The 25,532-nt window shown below is 43.3% G+C and overlaps 1 protein-coding gene across 10 annotated transcripts in view; it reads right to left on the reverse strand.

The window, feature by feature from the left end:
- LOC139762764 (uncharacterized) overlaps window positions 1-25,532 on the reverse strand; it is a 228,242-nt gene that overhangs the window by 23,702 nt on the left and 179,008 nt on the right. For 7 of the 10 annotated variants that reach the window (XR_011715830.1, XM_071687875.1, XM_071687876.1 and 4 more), the window contains 4 exons: window positions 19,269-19,347; window positions 12,869-13,065; window positions 3,245-3,493; window positions 1,745-1,948 (listed from right to left, as the gene is read on the reverse strand). Coding sequence is in view for 9 of the 10 variants with exons in the window: in XM_071687875.1 (XP_071543976.1) it covers window positions 1,745-1,948; window positions 3,245-3,493; window positions 12,869-13,065; window positions 19,269-19,347 (729 nt within the window). In the remaining variant the exon portion in view is untranslated. The remainder of the gene's footprint in view (window positions 1-1,744; window positions 1,949-3,244; window positions 3,494-12,868; window positions 13,066-19,268; window positions 19,348-25,532) is intronic. The other 3 variants (XM_071687881.1, XM_071687878.1, XM_071687877.1) reach the window with 1 other exon arrangement.

Here is a 25,532-nt window from a genome sequence, read left to right on the forward strand (position 1 = left end):
GATATACCTCACTTCTTTGATAACTAAATACTTTGTTAATTAGGCATGGTAAGTTCAGTGAAGAACTGCTTTGACCAGAATCATTACTGACTTGCAATAACAGGCTTATCTGATTTAGTCATTCTGACCTAGTACCAGGCAACCTGGGAATTGAATCAAAATGATTCCACTCAACTCAAAATTATCACCTGCCTCCGACATATTGGACATGGCATTTAAGTAATTCAATGGGCTATTACTCTGCAAATTGCCCTAGCATGTTAGAAGTCAGAAAATCTTTACTGATACTCTATTGATAACGAATCCTCACTCAATTTATGCCTGGACATGTGACAAAGTGGATATCATCTTGAAAACTCCTATAATTTGATGTACACAATTCTTTTTCCAATTTTTGAATTGTTATGACTAAATCTAACAGAGGGTAATGAGTGATGGTTGCATTTTTGCACCAATGAATTTAACCAGGTTGCTTCCCAACTCCAAAATGTTGCACAGGTCTGAGTTACGAAAGAGGAAATGTTCTCTGTGAGAAAAAAAACAAGTATTAGAGAAGGGGGTAGGGAAGTGAGCTGAAATGTGTAGAGTGAAATCATCAGTGCAAGATTAAGTAGGATAGAAGGTTGGAGTGAGAGCGTCATTTATGCAGAGAAGAAAAAAGAGTGGGTGATACAGCAAAACTCTGAGGGAGACAACTAATGATTAGGTTCAAAGGGTAATTCACTCCATCAGTGACACCAATGACTACTGGCATGGACTAACTAAAGAGGATGGTATGTATGAGAATACATAGAAAGGGAGAAAAGCCAAAGAAAGAAAGTTTAGAAAATAAAGACTTATGCTACATCCTGCCAAATGCTTTGGATCTGTCAAGAGCATTTGCAAAATATGGGTGACCAAAATTCTTGAGAGGAGAACAGAGAGAGGTTGGTCATATGGTACAGATCACATGATCTTGCACCATGAAAGCTGTACTGGAGATAAGAAAGAAGGGAAGGAATTATAAAGCTGTACTGGTGATAAGAAATAAGGGAATTATAAAGCTGCACTGGTGATAAGAAGGGAAGGAATTATTGATGTCTGAGAAAAGGGAGTTTCAAAGACTTTGGAGACAGTAGAAAAGAGAGCAACAGGGCAATAGGGGGAGGGTTTAGAATGGTTCATTTTCTTAGGGATGGGCTGCCCAGTGTAAGCTTTCAAGTAGGAAAAGTTTGGCTTTTTAGAGAGATGACATAGATAAGCAAGGATCAAAGCAACCTTACTGGCAAATTCCCTCAAGACTTGAGGAAGTATGCCATCTAGGCCATATGCTTTGCCCATCTGAAGCTGGGAAAGTACTCAGAATATCCGGTGCATGGAAAATATAGGAGGACATAGAATTAGTGGGAGGAGAAAGGGTAGGAGAACTGCATACAGAATCATCCACAGTAGAGTTAGAAGTGAGGAATAATTATACAAAAAGCACCTTTATCCGCTGGAAAGTTAACTGTTGATTAATCAGGGCAAAAGAAAGGAAGAGAAGTCGAATTATGGAAGGCACTAGCCAAGGACCTGAGAAATTCATCAGTCTACATATTTGTGCATACATAAGGTTAAGATATGGTATGTTTGCAAGGTTAAGAGATGTCACAACATAAAAATAAAACCCTCCCCCTGTACATACAAAGAGAAGTCACACACCCACACTCATTAGTGTAATGGATCTGCCACATGTGTTACAGACACAGCCTTACAAATCACTTACCTCATCCTTCTTATCGTTGTCTAGTGTTTTGAGCTCTGATTTGAGCTGCTTCTCATAGGCGCGTGCTGCATCAAGCTGTCGCAGGAGATACTTGCGTTGGTCATGTCGCAGTCGGCGGGTCTCCTGCAAGAGGGTGCGGGCCTCACCGACTGTGGAGCGAACCTCTGCACGCAGCACCGCCACTGCTTGATCATGATCACGAACCTGTCAAGGGTCCACAAGATTCTAAGAATCTGAATGCACCAAGGTTTATCAGGCACCTTAATCATACACTAAACATTTTATGTTTTGGCTTCCAGATACACATTGATGTTTATTCTTATCTGATGGAAATATTTGAAGCCTTGCAATGAAGATATTTCTGAAGCCTGATTATGGGCTTGTAGATACATTCCAAGGCTTGTATTCTTAGCAACAATAATTAAGAAGGTTTATCAAGTATCAAGTAAAATTAGAGGCAAGTACTAGAGTTGCCTTCTGCCAGTGGCCTTTTATGGGTCAGGCACTAAAGGCTAAGAAGCATCACTGGTTCACCAACTATGGAGATTCTCTTGTTGCGGCCATCCCCTTAAACTAAGAAGCATCACTGGGGTTCACCAATTATGGAGATTCTCTTGTTGAGGCCAGCCCTTTGAGGGAGTTCTCAAAGGAAACAGACATCAAATATACAGATAGATGCTTTAGCATAAAGAAATTTTCATACACTACACATGCACCAAATAACCAGTGCTTTAGCTGCAAGCTACTACTGATTATATTTTCAGTAACTTATGCAATTAATGAATTCCATGAAGACCTCTATAAACTCAAGGCTATAAAGTCAACTAAATATCTGAAGACTTGTAGTATAGCTTGCAAACATGTACAGATTCTCAGTTACACCTCAAGGCTTGTAGCATGCTACTGGATACACCATTTAAGGTGACAAGTTCACTAAAAAAAAATTCTATACTTGTGTAATAAATATACTTGAAGTGCTATGTATCTTAGTCTCTTGACCACAATGGTGTGACCCTTTTCAAAGTGGTTGCATCTTTTGGGTATAATGATCTATCCTCTGACTTTACCCTAATAGGTTGCCATTTTACCAAAGGGATGTAACATCATGCATAAAGGCCTATACTGTTATACTTAAGAGCATACTATTGTGCTCAGGGGGTTAACTCGCACAAAAATATAAAGATGTCTAATCTAAGTAACACAATCACTTATAATTAAAGAGATGGAAACACTTGGTTAACTTGTACAACTAAATGCCTGAGGCTTGGCTCCGAGGATTTGTTGTTCAGCAAGCAGGAAGGCTGAAGAGATGGGGATCATGACCTCCACTACACATCCCAAAAAATTGAGTTCTTTTTATTCATATGAATCTCTGCCTGTGTGTGCGAGCCACCAGGGCTCAGTTCTCTGTCTTGTGACTCCTCGTGTGGCCCTAAGGTGTGAGTCTGTGTGCCTGAGCCACTTACCAGGACTCAGGTCCCTTCTTAGCCTGGAACTTACCTTGTGGCCATGGGCCTCACGATGTGCCAGTACAGTACAGTCCCGGCAGAGTGGGAGGCGGCAGGTGTCACACCAGAAGTTGATCCGGGCTGTATGAGCAGTGCAAGTGTCACGGGAGGGGGTGGCACTGGCCTGCTCATGCAGGTTAAGGGAGGACATGTTGAGCAAGATGGTGCACAGCTGTGTGTTGTCTGGCAACGCCTCTGCTGACTTGGTCTCCGTCACCCGTGAGCATGTTGGGCACTTTACCTGTTGGGGAGCAACACCTGGTCACCAGCTGTTGTCTACGGGTGTAATGGGTGTCTGATGTTGTATATGGAAGCACAAAGAAATGACTGATAACAGAACTAATGTTCCACGACAAAATTACCTGTTCAAGAAAAGTACATAGGAACACAGGTCGATGCCATACAATATAAGACATGATGGCCTTTGATGATGTTATCTGGTGAAGGACAGTAATAGTACCCTAAAAGCCTACTATATATGGATGGAGACAGGAGAGCAAAGCAATAAGCTCCTCACCACCCATCACTGTAGATGGAGAGAAGACAGTAAAGAAAAAGGCTCCTCCCCATCCACCACTATAGTTGGAGACAGTATGGTAAAGTAAAATGCACCACACCACCCTCCACTATAGGTGGAGACATGTTAGTAAAGCAGAAGACACTTCCCCATCTACCACTATAGATGGAGACAATACAAAATGGCAGAACACACCTTTCCACCCAACAATATCACTATCTCCAACACATCAGCTGGCAGGCAAATAACTACGAAGGAACACCAAGCAGAGCAGAGAATATACTGACATGGGAACTTTATGATAAAGAAAGAATGGAGAAAAATATCTACTACAGACAATGGTAATAATAATCATAATCCTTTTTTTCATGAGTGTTCGCCACTTTCTGTGTAATCGAGGTAACATAAGGAACAAATGACTAAGTCTAAGAACAAAAAATCCTCACTTAACTTCTTTCTACATTCATCCTTTTGAAAAGTAATAAAGAATGGGAGGATTTCTAGCCTCCTTCTCTCTCTACTCTTTCTCACTTCTAAAACACAAAGGAGACAGTGAGAAGTATTCTTTCTCCCCATCCCAAGGGATTATCATAATTATGCATTACCATCATAATTATCGTAATGATCCTTAATATCATTAATGTTGCTATTATCATCATTATGAGCAGGGGATGCTAAGGGTTCATGATATGAGATTATTTCAACCATGGTGGCAAGAGTAAAAAGGAGACTAATGAGTCAGACTGAAGCAAAGAGCCAGGTAAGAACACCTTGCATTTTTCTTGATTCTTTTGAAATTGTGGATTTTCTTGAAAATTTCAGCATAGATGCTATTAAGTATGCTGAATACAAATCTGTCATCAAAATTTAAATATTACACTAAATAGTCCCGTAATTAGCACATAAATAGTATATCAATAAATCAAGATTTAATAACACGCTCAATATTAGGAAATTCATTGTTTTGATTCAAAATTCATAATCAGCATAAAGAATAACATATATTCACAGATTTGTATCAAAATCTGAAGACCTTGAAAATCTGAGCAAAATGCAAGTCTAGCCTTGCATTTTTCTTGATTTTTTTTTGAAGTGGATTTTCTTGAAAATTTGATCATAGATGCTATTAAGAATACTGAATGTGAATCTGTGGTCAAAATCTAATTAGGCTAATTACTCCTGTAATTAGCAAATAAATATGATAATTGTTAAAAACACACTTAATATTAGGAAATAATCGTTTTGATTTGAAATTCGTGATCAGCATAAAGAATAACACATTCACAGATATTCATTAAAATCTGAAGACCTTGAAAATCGAAGCAAAATGCAAGGCATTCTTTCTTGATTTTTTTAAATCTGGGATTTTCTTGAAATTCTCAGCATAGATGCTATTAAGTATGCTGAATACGAATCTGTAATCAAAATCTAAATATTACGCTAATTAGTCCCGTAATTAGCACATAAATAATTTATCATTAAATGATTCTATAATACGCTAAATATTAGGAAATTCATTGTTATAATTCAAAATTCATAATCATCATAAAAAATAACATATGTTCACAGATTTTTAATAAAATCTGAAGACCAACAAAATCTGAGCAAAATGCAAGGCATTTTTCTTGATTCTTTTTTAAAATCGTGGATTTTCTTGAAAATTTCAGCAAAGATGCTATTAAGTATGCTGAATACGAATCTGTCCTCAAAATTTAAATATTAGGCTAATTAGTCCCATTATTAGCACATATATATTATATCATTAATTCAAGATATAATAACACGCTTAAAATTAGGATATTCATTGTTTTGATTCAAAATTCGTAATCAGCATAAATAAGGACAAATATTCACGGATTTCAACTAAAATCTGAAGACCTTGAAAATCTGAGCAGGTATGCCTTGCATTTTTCTTGATTTTTTTTTGAAATCGCGGATTTTCTTGAAATTTTCAGTATAGATGCTATTAAGTATGCTGAATACAAATGTGTTATCAAAATTTAAATATTACGCTAATTAGTCCCGTAATTAGCACATAAATAGTACATCATGAATTCAAGACTTAATAACACGCTTAAAATTAGGAAATTCATTATTTTGATTGAAATTTCGTAATCAGCATAAAGAAAAATACATAATCACAGATTTTCATTAAAATCGGAAGACCTTGAAAATCTGAGCAAAATGTCTTGCATTCTTCTTGATTTTTTTGAAATCGTGGATTTTCTTGAAAATTTGATCATAGATGCTATCAAGAACACTGAATGTGAATCTATGGTCAAAATTTAAAAATTAGGCTAGTCCCGTAAGTAGCACAAATATTATGATAATTAATTCAAGTGTTAATAACACGCTTAACATTAGGACACTCATTGTTTTAATTTTAAATTCGTAATCAACATAAAGAATAACATACATTCACAGATTTTCATTAAAATCTGAAGACCATGAAAATCTGAGCAAAATGCCTTGCATTTTTCTTGATTTTTTTGAAAAGGTGGATTTTCTTGTAAACTTCAGCATAGATGCTATTACGTATGCTGAATACGAATCTGGCGTCAAAATTTAAATATTAGGCTTATTAGTCCCATAATTAGCACATAAATTGTATATCATTTGTATATCATTAATTCAAGATTCAATAACTCGCTCAATATTACGAAATTCATTGTTATGATTCAAAATTCGTAATCAGCATAAAGAATAACGTATATTCACATATTTCTATTAAAATCTGAAGACCATCAAAATCTGAGGAAAACGCAAGGATTATATATATAGCCTTGCATTTTTCTTGATTTTTCTAAATCGTGGATTTTCTTGAAAATTTCCGCAAAGATGCTATGAAGTATGTTGAATACGAATCTATCGTCTATATTTGAATATAAGACTAATTAGTCCCGTAATTAGCACATAAATAGTATATCATTAATTCAAGATTTAATAACACGCTTAATATTAAGAAATTTATTGTTTAGACTTGATATTTATAATCATCATAAACAATAACATATATTCACCGATTTTCATTAAAATCTGAAGACCTTGGAAATCTGAGCAAAATGCATTTTTCTTGATTTTTTGAAACGATGGATTTTCTTGATAATTTGATCATAGATGCTATTAAGAATACTAAATGTAAATCTATGGTCAGAATTTAAACATTAGGCTAATTAGTCCCGTAATTAGCACATAAATATTAAGATAACCAATTCAAGTGTTAATAACACGCTCAATATTAAGAAATTCATTGTTTTGATTCAAAATTCGTAATCAGCATAAAGAATAACATATATTCCCAGATTTTCATTAAAATCTGAAGATCTTGAAAACCTGAGCAAAATGCAAGGCATTTTTCTTGATTTTTTGAAATCGTGGATTTTCTTGAAAATTTCAGCATAGATGCTATTAAGTATGCTGAATACGAATCTGTAATCAGAATTTAAATATTACGCTAATTAGTCCCTTAGTAAGTAGCACATAAATAGTATATCATTAAATTAAGATTTAGTAACGCTTAATATTAGGATATTCATTGTTATGATTCAAAATTCGTAATCAGCATGTAGGAGAACATATACTTCCAGATTTTCAATAAAATCTGAAGACCTTAAAAATCTGCATTTTGCTCAGATTTTTTCGAAACCGTGGATTTTCTTGAAAGTTTCAGCAGATGCTATTTAGTATGCTAAATATGATCACCTGAAGTGTTAATAACACGCTTAATAATAGGAAATTCAGTTTTGATTCAAAATTCGTAATCACTGTAAAGAATAACCCCTTACCTCACTATCCAGGTGAAGAAATTGCCACAGTGGAAGTAAACAGACCCTCACCTCATTAAAACAATATCATGTCAGCCCAGTGTCAGAATGGAAGCACACAGCCTCTTGTCTCATCAATACATCACCAATTGAGGACAGTGAATGTGGAGACAGTGAATCAAGATGAGAGTAAATGTATCATCAAAGTCAATGTCTACATCGTCGTGTCTCAAATCACAATGAAAAGCCATAAAGTTTTCAGTCCAGGAGGCTAAGTTGGAAAGCAAGACTTATATATAAGCGTCTTCCTCAAATGTCAGGGTCGTCCAAGTTGGGGATGTGAAGGTGAGTGAGTGTGGGTGGGGGTTGTGGGGGTCCCCAGTAGACCTCAGGCATCCCAGGGGGTCAAAGGTGATCCCCTGGGTACTAACTGATCCCAACTGATTCTATGGGAGCTAAATGATCCCAAAGGGGTCTCAGCTGATCCAGGGGTACCAATTGACCCAGGGGTTACCAATTGATCCCGGGGGTCCAGGCTAACCACAGAGGGGGCCCCCCATCTGAACATGGGGTCCTAGCCACCCTTAGGGCTCCAAGCCTGACCCTGGGTCTGTATTCTTGTCCTGGGCAAGCAGCCTCCTTTAGGGCTCCCAAAGCAGTGGCGTGCCTAGGGTATGGCAGGTGCCCTGGGCGCCACTTGAAGTGGGGCGCCACTCAACAGGTTTGGTTTTTGACACATGCTGCCCCGACTGACATTTTTAACGGTTTGGTTTTGTGAGATAAAAAAGAAACTCGCCTACTTTTCAACTACAGTAATACTTTGCTACTATCAGTTGCATTATCCCTTCTACGTTACAATGTTGATCAAATGAGTCTTTAAGAGTTTATATAAATCTAAGTTTGGCCTAACTCTTCAACAGTTTATAATTACATGGTATATATTTCTATATACATCCAATCTATGTACATATCTAATCAAGCCAGGGACGCAATTTCGGCACTTGTTATTTCCCCTAGATACACCCCTGTCCCAGAGTCCCACATGGCACCCAGCCTACCTCCCGCTCCCAGGCTCTCTCACGGCTTCCAGCCTCCCTGAGTGCCCAAAGATTCCCTCAGGGCTCCTAGCATCCTCTAGGGCTCCCAGCTTCTCCTAGGGCTCCTAGCCTCCTCCATGGCTCCCAGCCTCTCCCAGGACTTCTAGCCTCCCATGGGACTTCCAACCTTCTCCAGGACTTCAAGCCTTTCCCTTCGGGTTCCAGCCTTCCATTAGACTCAAGAGTTTTCCCCCAGGGTTCCCAGCTTCACCCAGGACTTCCCATCTCTTTCAGGTCTCCCAGTCTACCCCTGAGCTCCCAACCTTCCCTAGGGCCTGTAGTCTCTCCAGGGCGCCCCCCCCCCCCCCAGCCATGACACACATCAAGCATAGCATCATGGAGAGACCATAATCAGATCAACCCATAAAGGGGACTGGTTTATCCCTCTCGTCATCAGCACTGCCGACCTAGTGTGAGAGTATGTGGGAGTGCGAGAGAAAGCCAGATGATACAAGACCCGGTGGTCTATGACAAGGCTTTTGGCTGGGGGGAAAGTACACGGGAAATACAGATATCAGAAGACCTGATGGTCTAAGACGAGGCTATACTGGAGGAAAGTAGTAATAACGTGTATTCCTAATCTTTATAGATAAAGACAGGATGGTGTGTGGGGTCCTGGCTGGTTAAGCTTAGCTCCCTCACCAACCCACATCTCCCAATACCACAGTTCATCTCACTTCAGTGGCTGTGTGTGTAAAGCTATGCATATCCTTTATCAAAGTTCTAATTCCTGTAGATGAACTCATCAACCCATCTGCCATCCCTACCACACCTCCACCACCAACCAGGAACCACATGAAGCCCATGGTTTAGTGGTTACCACTCCTGACCGTGAATTATTCACGGGGGGCCGCCCAGGGTTCGAGCATGGCCCAGGTTCGAATCCTGGTTACGGCTGTAATTCCACAGTCAACCCAGCTGTTCATCCACCCCTAGGGCGTTGGTCGATAAAATGGGTACCTGGCTTAGGCTAGGATATATGCTTATATCCTTCGCCACCTGCCTTCTCTCATACTTTCTCCCCTTTCCTCATGATCTCACATAACTTCCCTCACTCTTGCCTTCCCTTACACCTCAGACAGCCATGCCAAGCAGTCCAATTCTCTGTGGGTTAATCTCGTTGGTCGTCCCATGAAGGTGTAGTAGGTTCCTACCCTTCAAAAGCCATGGAGGATATGGATCCTATCCTATGTTAGCCATGCAGTCACAGAACCTATCCTCTTGGCAACACCCCAGAAGGTGACCAGGTCGTGCACGTCATCTCGGAGCCCAACTGTACGAGCTTTGAGTACGATCTCTTAGCCAGGCCACACCCTAGCCCTACTGTCGCATTCAATTGTCATATCGTCGTGCTCAAAGGTCGTACCGTCGTGCTGTGTCGTATCGTCGTGCTCAAAGGTCGTACCGTCGTCCTGGTGTGTCGTATCATCATGTTCAACTGCTCAAAGGACCTCGTCAAAGGTTATCAATGAGCTATATATATATATATATATATATATATATATATATATATATATATATATATATATATATATATATATATATATATATATATATATTCCATAATTCATCTCCTCACAACTAGGGTTGAAATTTGAAAAAAAATATAAGTTTGATATCCGTTTTCATGTGTTCAACAAGAACTATATTTAATTCTACACATTCTATGATCTTCAATTTATATCATATATAATTTTTCTTACGTATCATTTTAGACCAACATCAATAGATGTATAGATTAACATTTCGGGATTTTTGTTTTTCTATCAGAATTCGAAAACACTTATGTGGAAAAGTGCCATTTTGATTCATCAATATCTTTCATAGTTTTGTGTCCGACGTCATCATTTTTGAATTTCTATTTCCAGGCTGCACAAGGCTAGATAAGAAGCAAGATTAGAGCCGTAAAAAAATTATAGTAATGAAAAGCAATTCTGTTTTTACTGTTCCACTTAACCGTTCAGTTCTGTTGATGGGAAGGTCAGATGGGAGTGGATGGGAAGGTCTGATGGGAGTGGATGGAAGGATCAGATGGGAGTGGATGGGAATGTCTGATGGGAAGGCTAGTTGGGGGTGGATGGGAAGGTCAGATGGGAGTAGATGGGAAGGTCTGATGGGAATGGATGGGAAGGCTAGATGGGAAGTGGATGGGAAGGTCTGATGGGAAAGGATGGGAAGGCTAGTTGGGAGTGGATGGGAAGGCTAGATGGGAAGGTCTGATGGGAATGGATGGGAAGGCTAGATGGGAAAGGATGGGAAGGCCAGATATCAGAACAACAAAAAAGATCTATGATAATGCCAGGCACCAGAGGGCAGTAGTAGTAACAATAACCTAAATTACTAAACTATAAATGAAGACATGTTCGTAAAGCAGAGGACTCCTTCCCACCCACCAGTCCCTTCGGCACAACATTATCCGGCAGGAAAACAGACAAGGAGGTCCCATGTTACATGGAGAGAACCTATTGACGTGGAAATTCCATAGGAAGGTGACCCTGGCAAAGAGACATTCTAATCTAATGTCGGCAACTGGATAATCCATTACGAGTAGTGAGGGCGCCAAACTGTGTAGACAAAAGGTTGAAATACATGACATACATGACAAAAAACGTTTGCCTTCAACTACGACATCCCAGTCGAATTTGCCTTCCTGGCCCACGCAACTTTCGACCGAAGAGCGTCTCTTCATAAGGTTTATATCTGAGGGAAATACAGTCTCGAAGTATTCTATATTCGCTCTAGTTTTCCTCGTCTTGGATCAATTTTGTTGACAAGACTTGAACATCATATTCTGAGAGGCGCTGGAAAGATGAAGTACTGAGTCCCTGGTTTTACACTTTATGTTTCCACCTACCCTAACACTAACCTTGACTAGGCTACATCTAGCCACTATCCTCGTCTCTAGCTGGCACTAGGCTAAATCTAGCCACTATCCTCGTCTCTAACCTGGCACTAGGCTAAATCTAGCCACTATCCTCGTCTCTACCTAGCACTACGCTAAATCTAGCCACTATCCTCGTCTCTAACCTGGCACTTGGCTAAATCTAGCCACTAAACTCGTCTCTAACCTAGTACTATGCTAAATCTAGCCACTATCCTCGTCTCTAACTTATTACTAGGCTAAATCTAGCCACTATCCTCGTCTCTAACCTAGCACTATGCTAAATCTAGCCACTATCCTCGTCTCTAACTGGCACTAGGCTAAATCTAGCCACTATCCTCGTCTCTAACTGGCACTAGGCTAAATCTAGCCACTATCCTCGTCTCTAACTCATTACTAGGCTAAATCTAGCCACTATCCTCGTCTCTAACCTAGTACTATGCTAAATCTAGCCACTATCCTCGTCTCTAACCTGGCACTAGGCTAAATCTAGCCACTATCCTCGTCTCTAACCTGGCACTAGGCTAAATCTAGCCACTACCCTCGTCTCTAACCTGGCACTAGGCTAACTCTAGCCACTATCCTCGTCTCTAACTGGCACTAGGCTACATCTAGCCACTATCCTCGTCTCTAACCTAGCACTAGGCCAAATCTAGCCACTATCCTCGTCTCTACTGGCACTAGGCTACATCTAGCCACTATCCTCGTCTCTAACCTAGCACTAGGCCAAATCTAGCCACTATCCTCGTCTCTAACTGGCACTAGGCTACATCTAGCCACTATCCTCGTCTCTAACCTAGCACTAAGCCAAATCTAGCCACTATCCTCGTCTCTAACCTTGACTAGGTTTAATCTAGCCACTATCCTCGTCTCTAACTGGCACTAGGCTAAATCTAGCAACTGTCCTCGTCTCTAACCTGGCACTAGGCTAAATCTAGCCACTATCCTCGTCTCTAACCTGGTACTAGGTTTAATCTAGCCACTATCCTCGTCTCTAACTGGCACTAGGCTAAATCTAGCCACTAAACTCTTCTCTAACCTGGCACTAGGCTACATCTAGCCACTATCCTCGTCTCTAACCATCAAACGCTCAGCTTTGAGTCGATCCTAAGAACCTGCCAACTTTCTCTGCTTTCTAACGTTGTCTCTTGACTACCTTACATGATCGTATCCTCTGTTGACTTCGCCGTATGTGACACAGGCTGAGTCACATACCTGGGGAGGAGGGAGATTATCATTATCCCTCTCACTCCCTCTCAACTGTTATTATCCCTCTCCCTCTCTCTCAACTGTTATTATCCCTCTCCCTCCCTCTCAACTGCCCCCTCCTCTCCTACGGCCAGAGTGGGGTACTTACCTTGCCAGCAGTGAAGGCCTTGCGTATACAAGCTAGGCAGGTCGTGTGGAAGCAGCAGAGGAACTTGGGTCGGTGGGCGCCGTCATCAAACCTCCGGCAGCAGCCGCCGCAGGTCAGGACCGACCTCAGGGGCGTCGCTAGTCCCTCCGTCATGCTGGTCCTCCCTCCTCCACCACCGCCACCACCACCACCCCCACCTGTAACGACCAGGGAGATGCTTATGTGGTGGGGTCGTCAAGGGAGGAACCTAACGATATGTGTTGTTATAAGTGCTGGGGGGGTTAAATTGGGGTTAAATTGAGGGGGGGTTAAATTGGGGATAAATTGAGGGGGGTTAAATTGGGGATAAATTGAGGGGGGGTTAAATTGGGGTTAAATTGGGGGGGGATGAATTCAGATGGGTTACATATGGTCACTAATGGTTCCTGAGGTCAACTAGGGCCAGACCAACACATAGGTCAAGGCAGGTTAAGCAGTTGGTGTTTGCACATGACGCAGTTCTAGTGGACGACTCAAAGAGAGAAATTCTAGAAGCGAGTGACAGTTTGGGTGAGTGGGTGACGCAAGATGTGGGTCATATTAGGTGAGTGGGTGACGCACGATCTGGGTCATATTAGGTGAGTGGGTGACGCAAGATCTGAGTCATATTAGGTGAGTGGGTGACGCAAGATCTGGGTCATATTAGGTGAGTAGGTGACGCAAGATCTGGGTCATATTAGGTGAGTGGGTGACGCACGATCTGGGTCATTTCAAGTATTAAGGTTAATTAAGATGATCAAAAACAACAAGGTTAACCGAAAACACAAACGATAGTGAGGTTAACTAAGGTCACCTTACATACCGGGGTCACCTTACACACTGGGGTCACCTTACATACAGGGGCTTAACTGGGGTCATCTTGCATAATGGGGCTTAACTGGTTATATATATATATATATATATATATATATATATATATATATATATATATATATATATATATATATATATATAATTTTTTCTTGGGGGTGGGGGGTAACCTGAGGTAGTGAGGACGTAAGGGTCAAATATAAACACGTCAGGTCAACCACGGGTCAGCCTAAGCCACAAGGAACTAATGTGGGTCAAGTGTGGATAACAAAGATAATCTTAGATATTCTCATGAATTAGAAAAGATATAGCACGCATATGCACCAATCTAGGAAGTATATAATATATATATATATATATATATATATATATATATATATATATATATATATATATATATATATATATATTCTTTCTTTTCTTTTTGCTTTGTCGCTGTCTCCCGCGTTTGCGAGGTAGCGCAAGGAAACAGACGAAAGAAATGGCCCAACCCACCCCCATACACATGTATATACATACGTCCACACACGCAAATATACATACCTACACAGCTTTCCATGGTTTATCCCAGACGCTTCACATGCCCTGATTCAATCCACTGACAGCACGTCAACCCCGGTACACCACATCGATCCAATTCACTCTATTCCTTGCCCTCCTTTCACCCTCATGCATGTTCAGGCCTCAATCACACAAAATCTTTTTCACTCCATCTTTCCACCTCCAATTTGGTCTCCCACTTCTCCTCGTTCCCTCCACCTCCGACACATATATCCTCTTGGTCAATCCTTCCTCACTCATTCTCTCCATGTGCCTAAGCCATTTCAAAACACCCTCTTCTGCTCTCTCAACCATGCTCTTTTTATTTCCACACATCTCTCTTACCCTTACGTTGCTTACTCGATCAAACCACCTCACACCACACATTGTCCTCAAACATCTCATTTCCAGCACATCCATCCTCCTGCGCACAACTCTATCCATAGCCCACGCCTCGCAACCATACAACATTGTTGGAACCACTATTCCTTCAAACATACCCATTTTTGCTTTCCGAGATAATGTTCTCGACTTCCACACATTCTTCAAGGCTCCCAGGATTTTCGCCCCCTCCCCCACCCTATGATCCATTTCCGCTTCCATGGTTCCATCCGCTGCCAGATCCACTCCCAGATATCTAAAACACTTTACTTCCTCCAGTTTTTCTCCATTCAAACTTACCTCCCAATTGACTTACCCTCAACCCTACTGTACCTAATAACCTTGCTCTTATTCACATTTACTCTTAACTTTCTTCTTTCACACACTTTACCAAACTCAGTCACCAGCTTCTGCAGTTTCTCACATGAATCAGCCACCAGCGTTGTATCATCAGCGAACAACAACTGACTCACTTCCCAAGCTCTCTTATCCCCAACAGACTTCATACTTGCCCCTCTTTCCAAAACTCTTGCATTCACCTCCCTAACAACCCCATCCATAAACAAATTAAACAACCATGGAGACATCACACACTCCTGCCGCAAACCTACATTCACTGAGAACCAATCACTTTCCTCTCTTCCTACACGTACACATGCCTTACATCATCGATAAAAACTTTTCACTGCTTCTAACAACTTGCCTCCCACACCATATATTCTTAATACCTTCCACAGAGCATCTCTATCAACTCTATCATATGCCTTCTCCAGATCCATAAATGCTACATTCAAATCCATTTGCTTTTCTAAGTATTTCTCACATACATTCTTCAAAGCAAACACTTTCTAAAATGGGAAACATATATATATATATATATATATATATATATATATATATATATATATATATATATATATATATATATATATATATATATATATAGGGGATAGGGGATTAAGAATACTTCCCACGCATTCCCTGCGTGTCGTAGAAGGCGACTAAAAGGGGAGGGAGCGGGGGGCTGGAAATCCTCCCCTCTCGTTTTTTTTTTTTTTTCCAAAAGAAGGAACAGAGAATTGGGCCAGGTGAGGGTATTCCCTCAAAGGCCCAGTCCTCTGTTCTTAACGCTACCTCGCTAATGCGGGAAATGGCGAATAGTTTGAAAGAAAGAAAGATATATAAATAAATTATACATTTCCTTTTTTCCATAGCCAGAGGTTGAACCATTATGTGACATTCTTTTTTTTTTTTTCATTCATCTCAAGCTAGAAGTTTCAGTTTTCTAAATTGTTTCTTACATTTCTTATATGTATATATATGTATGTGTGTGTGTGTGTATATGTGCGTATGTATGTGTATGTGTGTGTATATATATATATATATATATATATATATATATATATATATATATATATATATATATATATATACATATATATATATATATATATATATATATATATATATATATATATATATATATATATATATATATATATATATATATATATATATATATCTTTTCTTTTTCTTTCATACTATTCGCCATTTCCCGCGATAGCGAGGTAGCATTAAGAACAGAGGACTGGGCCTTTGAGGGAATATCCTCACCTGACCCCCTTCTCTGTTCCTTCTTTTGGAAGAAAAAAAAAAAAAAAAAGAAAAACGAGAGGGGAGGATTTCCAGCCCCCCGCTCCCAATATATATATATTGGGAGGTAAGTTTGAATATATATATATATATATATATATATATATATATATATATATATATATATATATATATATATATATATATATATATATATAATAATGATAATAATAATAATAATAATAATAATCCAAAGCTTCTTAAAGATCGGAATTTGAATTTCTTTAAACATTTAGGGGTACCACGGAATAATGTGAGATTCACGTATTATATATATATATATATATATATATATATATATATATATATATATATATATATATATATATATATATATATATATTCAGAAGTCTCTTGATTATAGGAATGAAATATTTTGAAAGTTTTAGCCACACATTTAAAATATTTTGGGAGTATTTAAGGAGACATTAATGTGATGCACTTTATAAAATATACTTTTCTTTTTAAAAATGTCACAAGTAAACACAAAGAAAGGAAGAAAAAACATAATTTATACACAGGTGTTTATCATACATTCACAAGAGGCAAATCAGTTTAATTGGCTGAGCCAGTTTGGAGGATGTATATGGAGTGGCCCATGTATGTACCACTTTTATACACATTCCGGGCAGTTTAGATGTTGTAACATGCTGGGGCAGACGTGACGAATGGTGACGACAGCTGGTTACTGTGACGAGAGCAGTTCACGCAGGGACGGTGTATGAGTTAACTGTCGTCTGAGCCTGACGGAACAACCACTGTCCACAAGTGACAGAGACAAGCTCTACCTTCACCTCACCCCCCCCCCCCCCGAGACAGCCAGGTTCAGGAGGACAGAAACAGTTGATCTTAGCACCTTTGAACATGACGGTACGACCCTTGAACATGACGGTACGACCCTTGAACACGACGGTACGACCCTTGAACATGACGGTACGACCCTTGATCATAATGGTACGGCCATGAACATGACGGTACAGCCCCTAAACATGACGGTACGACCCTTGAACATGACGGTGCGGCCTTTGAACATGATGGTACGGCCCTTGAACATGACGGTGCGGCCCTTGAACATGATGGTACGGCCCTTGAACATGACGGCACGGCCCTTGAACATGACGGCACGGCCCTTAAACATGACGGTATGGCCCTTGAACATGACGGGTACGGCCCTTGAACATGACGGCACGGCCATTGAACATAATGGTACGGCCATGAACATGGCGGCACGGCCCTTGAACATGACAGGTACGGCCCTTGATCACAACGGGACGGGCCTTGATCACGACGGTACGGCCCTTAGGCACGACGGTGCGGCCACCGGGTATGAAGGGCTGACTGGACTTGATCCTTAATGGTCCAGGGTCATGCAGTCTTGTTCAAGGGCCACACAACAGTGGCACAGGGTCGTCATGAACTGGCTAAGGACACATGTTAAACCCCGACGTTGCTGGCCAGAGCCGTGAGTGCTTTGGGAACCGTGAGTGTGTTGGGAACCGTGAGTGTGTTGGGAACCGTGAGAGTTTTGGGAACCGTGAGTGTTGGGAGCCGTGAGTGTGTTGGGAGCCGTGAGTGTGTTGGGAAGCGTGAGCGTGTTGGGAACCGTGAGTGTGTTGGGAACCGTGAGTGTGTTGGGAGCCGTGAGTGTGTTGGGAACCGTGAGAGTGTTGGGAACCGTGAGTGTGTTGGGAGCCGTGAGTGCGTTGGGAACCGTGAGCGTGTTGGGAACCGTGAGCGTGTTGGGAACCGTGAGTGTGTTGGGAACCGTGAGCGTGTTGGGAACCGTGAGTGTGTTGGGAGCCGTGAGTGTGTTGGGAACCGTGAGTGTTGGGAGCCGTGAGTGTGTTGGGAACCGTGAGTGTGTTGGGAACCGTGAGTGTGTTGGGAGCCGTGAGTGTTGGGAACCGTGAGTGTGTTGGGAACCGTGAGTGTGTTGGGAACCGTGAGAGTGTTGGGAACCGTGAGTGTGTTGGGAACCGTGAGAGTGTTGGGAACCGTGAGTGTGCTGGGAACCGTGAGTGGACGGTGAACTCCTGATGGCTAGGGAGACCAGGCCTCGCCCCACTAATTGGAGTCGGGGGCGTCGAACCCCCACCCTCAGCCTCCGTGTCTGCCTCCCCCCACACACTGCGACACGGACGGACTCATCGTACGACAGGTTTACGACCTGCTGGCCCAGTCGGCGACGCAGGCGGAGGTATGTAAGCAGAACACACCACCAGAACACACCCTGACCGTGAAGAACAAACAATGACATACCATGAGAACGAAAACACACAACACATGGCGGGAGAACAGAACATACCATATGAAAAGAAGGGAACAGAGAACACACACAGATAACACTATACTTAAACCAGTGCACAACAAGAACACATCACGGGAACCAAAAGAACACAGAGCAACACATCACAGAGTCACGGGCATAACACGACCAACACAAGTCAAAGATCGAACACAAACACCACGACACGAACACAAGCCACTCACAACAGAGCACCAGCCAGGGGGTTAACAAGTCATACCTGGAAAAACAAATACATCAAAACCAGACAAACACACCATCTACCCAGCAAACATGGCAATGGCATGTGTTGCCATACACTCTGTCTTTCTCTCCCCATCTACACAATACCAAAAAACAGAGGGGAGTGAAACAGTGTGTGTGTATATATATATATATATATATATATATATATATATATATATATATATATATATATATATATATATATATATATCTTCTTTCTTCTTTATACTAATTGCCATTTCCCGCATTAGCGAGGTAGCGTTAAGAACAGAGGATGAGGACTGGGCCTTAGAGGGAATATCCCCACCTGGCCCCATTCTCTGTTTCTTCTTTTAGAAAATATATATATATATATATATATATATATATATATATATATATATATATATATATATATATATATATATATATATATATATATATATATATGGCGAGGAGGTATTGTACCTTTACTAATAAAACAGACACATAGAGCCTCGCCCAGGGAGCGACATCTGACCCCAGCCTCCTCGTGATCAGTAGCAACCTGCAACACAAACTTGATTTAGTGCACGTCATCTGTTACCGGGGGGGGGGGGGGGGGGGGGGGGGGGGTCATCATCAACCAACACCCCGGACTCTGGGGGTCATCAACAACAACCCTTGACACTGGAGGTCATCATGAACACCCCCTGACACTGGGGGTCACCAACAACAACCCTTGACACTGGGGTCATCATGAACACCCCCTGACACTGGGGGTCATCATGAACACCCCCTGACACTGGGGGTCATCATGAACACCCCCTGACACTGGGGGTCATCATGAACACCCCCTGACACTGAGGTCATCATGAAAACCCCCTGACACTGGGGGTCATCATGAACACCCCCTGACACTGGGGGTCATCAACAACAACCCCTGACACTGGGGTCATCATGAACACCCCCTGACACTGGGGTCATCATGAACACCCCCTGACACTGGGGGTCATCAACAACAACCCCTGGACACTGGGGTCATCATGAACACCCCCTGACACGGGGGTCATCATGAACACCCCCTGACACTGGGGGGTCATCATGAACACCCCTGACACTGGGGGTCATCATGAACACCCCCTGACACTGGGGGTCATCATGAACACCCCCTGACACTGGGGGTCATCATGAACACCCCCTGACACTGGGGGTCATCATGAACACCCCCTGACACTGGGGGTCATCATGAACACCCCCTGACACTGGGGGTCATCAACAACAACCCCTGACACTGGGGGTCATCATGAACACCCCCTGACACTGGGGTCATCATGAACACCCCCTGACACTGGGGGTCATCAACAACAACCCTTGACACTGGGGTCATCATGAACACCCCCTGACACTGGGGGTCATCATGAACACCCCCTGACACTGGGGGTCATCATGAACACCCCCTGACACTGGGGGTCATCATGAACACCCCCTGACACTGGGGGTCATCATGAACACCCCCTGACACTGGGGGTCATCATGAACACCCCCTGACACTGGGGGTCATCATGAACACCCCCTGACACTGGGGGTCATCATGAACACCCCTGACACTGGGGTCATCATGAACACCCCCTGACACTGGGGGTCATCATGAACACCCCCTGACACTGGGGGTCATCATGAACACCCCCTGACACTGGGGTCATCATGAACACCCCCTGACACTGGGGGTCATCATGAACACCCCCTGACACGGGGTCATCATTATCAAACCCCACTTTTGACACTGGGGCCATCATCAACCACACCCCCCCGACACTGGGGTCATCATCACACCCCCTGACACTAGGGTCATCATCAACCCCTCCCCCTTGACACTGGGGTCATCATCAATACCTCCCCCTTGACACTGGGGTCATCATCAACCCCTCCCCCTTGACACTGGGGTCATCATCAATCCCTCCCCCTTGACACTGGGGTCATCATCAATCCCTCCCCCTTGACACTGGGGTCATCATCAATCCCTCCCCCTTGACACTGGGGTCATCATCAACCACACCCCCTGACACTAGCTAGAGTCATCATCAACCCCTCCCCTGACACTGGGGTCATCATCACACCCCCTGACACTGGGGTTCATCAACCCCTTCCTGACAGTGGAGGCCACCAACCCCCTGCTGTGTCCTCGCTACATATCTCTGCCCTAAATCTCTCTCTCTCTCTCTCTCTCTCTCTCTCTCTCTCTCTCTCTCTCTCTCTCTCTCTCTCTCTCATCATCTCCCTCCCTCATCCCTATGCCTCCCTCCCTCCCTCTAGGCTCTCCTTCGTGGAATACTTTACCCGCAATGTCCCAATATTCCTCACAATATCCCAATATTCCTTACAATATTCAACAGAGAGAATGCACCGAAGCCGACGCCTCAAAACATCTTATCTTCAGGTCTTTATTCATGACAAAAGGCAGCCCCCATGAGCGCCCCCATGACTCACTGTCACTATCCATCCACACATCTTGATGGCTCGCACCCCAGACACAAATTGCATTCCAAGTTTCCCTTCTTCCCGAGCGCCCAAGACAAGTGTATTAGCGCCGGGCCATTTAGAAGGCTCGCGCGCTAGCTGATCCCCCCCCCCCCCGGCGACAGACTCGTTCGTCGCCGCAGCGTGACATCTCGACCCCCCCCCCTCCCCTCCCCCACCCCCCGCTGGCTCTCCCAAGCCTCATGCATTATAACACTTGACAGGTGGGAGGTAATCTCTCCTCTCACTCTCACCTCACTCTCACTTGGCACTCTTACCTATTTACTTACACCTGCAGCCATGGTGCATGGTAGTGTAGTGAGTCTACAGCCATGATGCATGGTAGTGGAGCGGAGTCTACAGCCATGATGCATGGTAGTGGAGTGTCTACAGCCATGATGCATGGTAGTGGAGTGAGTCTAGAGCATTGGTTCATGGTAGTGGAGTGTCTACAGCCATGGTTCATGGTAGTGGAGTGAGTCTACAGCCATGGTGCATGGCAGTTGAGTGAATCTACAGCCATGGTGCATGGTAGTGGAGTGTCTACAGCCATGGTTCAAGGTAGTGGAGTGAGTCCACAGCCATGGTGCATGGTAGTGGAGTGAGTCTACAGTCATGATGCACGGTAGTGGAGTGTCTACAGCCATGATGCATGGTGGTGGAGTGAGTCTACAGCCATGGTTCATGGTAGTGGAGTGTCTACAGCCATGGTTCATGGTAGTGGAGTGAGTCTACAGCCATGGTTCATGGTAGTGGAGTGTCTACAGCCATGGTTCATGGTAGTGGAGTGAGTCTACAGCCATGGTGCATGGCAGTTGAGTGAATCTACAGCCATGGTGCATGGTAGTGGAGTGTCTACAGCAATGGTTCATGGTAGTGGAGTGAGTCTACAGCCATGATGCATGGTAGTGGAGTGAGTCTACAGCCATGGTGCATGGCAGTTGAGTGAATCTACAGCCATGGTGCATGGTAGTGGAGTGAGTCTACAGCCATGGTTCAAGGTAGTGGAGTGAGTCCACAGCCATGATGCATGGTAGTGGAGTGAGTCTACAGTCATGATGCACGGTAGTGGAGTGTCTACAGTCATGATGCATGGTAGTGGAGTGTCTACAGCCATGGTAGTAGAGTGAATCTATAGCCATGGTGCATGGTAGTGGAGTGAGTCTACAGTCATGAGGCATGGTAGTGGAGTGTCTACAGCAATGGTTCATGGTAGTGGAGTGAGTCTACAGCCATGATAGTAGAGTGAATCTACAGCCATGGTGCATGGTAGTGGAGTGAGTCTACAGTCATGATGCATGGTAGTGGAGTGTCTACAGCAATGGTTCATGGTAGTGGAGTGAGTCTACAGCCATGATAGTAGAGTGAATCTACAGCCATGGTGCATGGTAGTGGAGTGAGTCTACAGTCATGATACATGGTAGTGGAGTGTCTACAGCCATGGTGCATGGTAGTGGAGTGAGTCTACAGTCATGATGCATGGTAGTGAAGAGTCTACAGCCATGATGCATGGTAGTAAAGTGAATCTACAGCCATGGTGCATGGTAGTGGAGTGAGTCTACAGTCATGATGCATGGTAGTGGAGTCTACAGCCATGGTGCATGGTAGTGGAGTGAGTCTACAGCCATGGGGCATGGTAGTGAAGTCTACAGCCATGATACATGGTAGTGGAATGTTTACAGCCATGGTGCATGGTGGTGGTGTCTACAGCCATGGTGCATGGTGGTGGAGTGAGTTTAGAGTCATGGTGCATGGTAGTGCAGTGAGTCTACAGCCATGATGCATGGTAGTGGAGTGAGTCTACAGCCATGGATTATGGCAGTGTAGTTTACAGCCATGGATCATGGCAGTTCAGTCTACAGCCATGGATCATAGTCGTGCAGTCTACAGCCATGGATCATGGTAGTGGTCTACAGCCATGGATCATGGTAGTGGAGTCTACAGCCATGAATTATGGAAGCGGAGTCTACAGCCACAGATATTGGTCATGCAGCTACAGCTATGCATCATGGTAGTGGAGTCTACAACTATGGATCATGGTAATGGAATCTAGTCATGGATCATGGTAGCTGTGGAGTCTACAGCCATGGATAATGGTAGTGGAGTCTACAGCCATGGATCATGGTAGTGGAATATACATTCATGGATCATGGTAATGGAGTGTCCAGTCATGGATCATGGCAGTGGAATCTACAGCCAGATAAAGGTCATGCAGTCTACAACCACGCATCATGGTAGTGGTCTACAACCATGGATCATGACAGTGGAATCTACAACCATGGATCATGGTAGTGGAGTCTACAGCCATGCATTATGGTAGCGGAATTTGCAGCCATGTATCTTGGTAGTGGAATCTACAATCAAGGATCATGGAAGCAGAGTCTACAGGTATGGATCATGGCTGTGGAGTGTACAGCCATGGTTCATGGTAACTGAATGTAGTCATGGATCATGGTAGCAGAGTCGTCAGCTATGGATCATGGTAGTAGAGTCTACAGCCATGGATCATGGTAGAAGTCAACAGTCATGGATCATGGTAGAAGAGTCAACAGTCATGGATCATGGTAGAAGAGTCAAAAGCCATGGTAATGTAGCAGAGTCTACACCCATGGATCATGGTAGTCGAGTCTAGTCATGTATCATGGCAGCAGAGTCTAGTCATGGATCATGGCAGTAGAGTCTAGTCATGGATCATGGCAGTAGAATCTAGTCATGTATCATGGTAGTGGTGTCTACAGTCATGTATCATGGCAGTGGTGTCTACAGTCATGGATCATGGTAGTAGAATCACCAGCCATGGATCATGGTAGTAGAATCACCGGCCAGGGATCATGGCAGTCAAGTCTGTGGCCGACTAAAAACTGATGTTCATGAGGCTTTCATGACTTTCCTGAGGTCAACCGGGGTCATGACCCGGTACAGTGTCAAACTGTAACCAGTCTGTCTCCCGGTAAACGATACTACCATGACCCAGTCTTTACTGGGACAACCAGTACAGGGAACGTGATCACAACCTAACCCAACCCGTACTGGGAACATGTCAACAGCCGGTATAACAAGTCACACTCTACCGGAGATGCGATAACATGGGTCTCTGGTACCAGGAATATGTCACCGGAATGCTCTCTCGTACCGGGAATATGACAACAATATGACTCCTGTACCGGGAATGTCACCAGCTTGACTCTCCTGTCCCAAGAATATGACAACAGCAAGACTTTCCTGTACCGGGAATATGACATTAGTATGACTCTCCTGTACCGGGAATATGACATTAGTATGACTCTCTTGTACCAGAAATGACACAATAGCTCTCCTGTACCGGGAATATGACAACAGCAAGACTTTCGTGTACCGGGAATATGACAACAATATGACTCCTGTACCGGGAATGTCACCAGCATGACTCTACTGTCCCAAAAATATGACAACAGCAAGACTTTCCTGTACCGGGAATACGACATCAGTATAACTCTCCTGTACCGGGAATATGACAACTGCAAGACTTTCCCATACCGGGAATATGACCACAGCATGACTCTCCTGTACCGGGAATATGACCACAGCATGACTCTCCTGTACCGGGAATATGACCACAGCATGACTCTCCTGTACCGGGAATATGACCACAGCATGACTCTCCTGTACCGGGAAGCATGTAAAGTGACTCGTGTACTGGGCAGATGGCAAGAGAATGACAGCTAACTCCATCGCATGATTACAGCTCGAACTTCTCTTTACTGGGAGTGTGAATGGAACAGGAAATATACCGGGCAGTATGACCACAATAACGACCTGTACCGGGCAGTATGACCACAATATCGACCTGTACCGGGCAGTATGACCACAATAACAACCTGTACCGGGCAGTATGACCACAATAACGACCTGTACCGGGCAGTATGACCACAATATCGACCTGTACCGGGCAGTATGACCACAATAACGACCTGTACCGGGCAGTATGACCACAATAACGACCTGTACCGGGCAGTATGACCACAATAACAACCTGTACCGGGCAGTATGACCACAATAACGGCCTGTACCGGGCAGTATGACCACAATAATGACCTGTACCGGGCAGTATGACCACAATAACAACCTGTACCGGGCAGTATGACCACAATAACGACCTGTACCGGGCAGTATGACCACAATAACGACCTGTACCGGGCATTATGACCACAATAACAACAGGTACCGGGCAGTATGACCACAATAACGACCTGT

Source organism: Panulirus ornatus, chromosome 44, assembly GCF_036320965.1.
Source record: "Panulirus ornatus isolate Po-2019 chromosome 44, ASM3632096v1, whole genome shotgun sequence".
Classification (NCBI taxonomy): domain Eukaryota; kingdom Metazoa; phylum Arthropoda; class Malacostraca; order Decapoda; family Palinuridae; genus Panulirus; species Panulirus ornatus.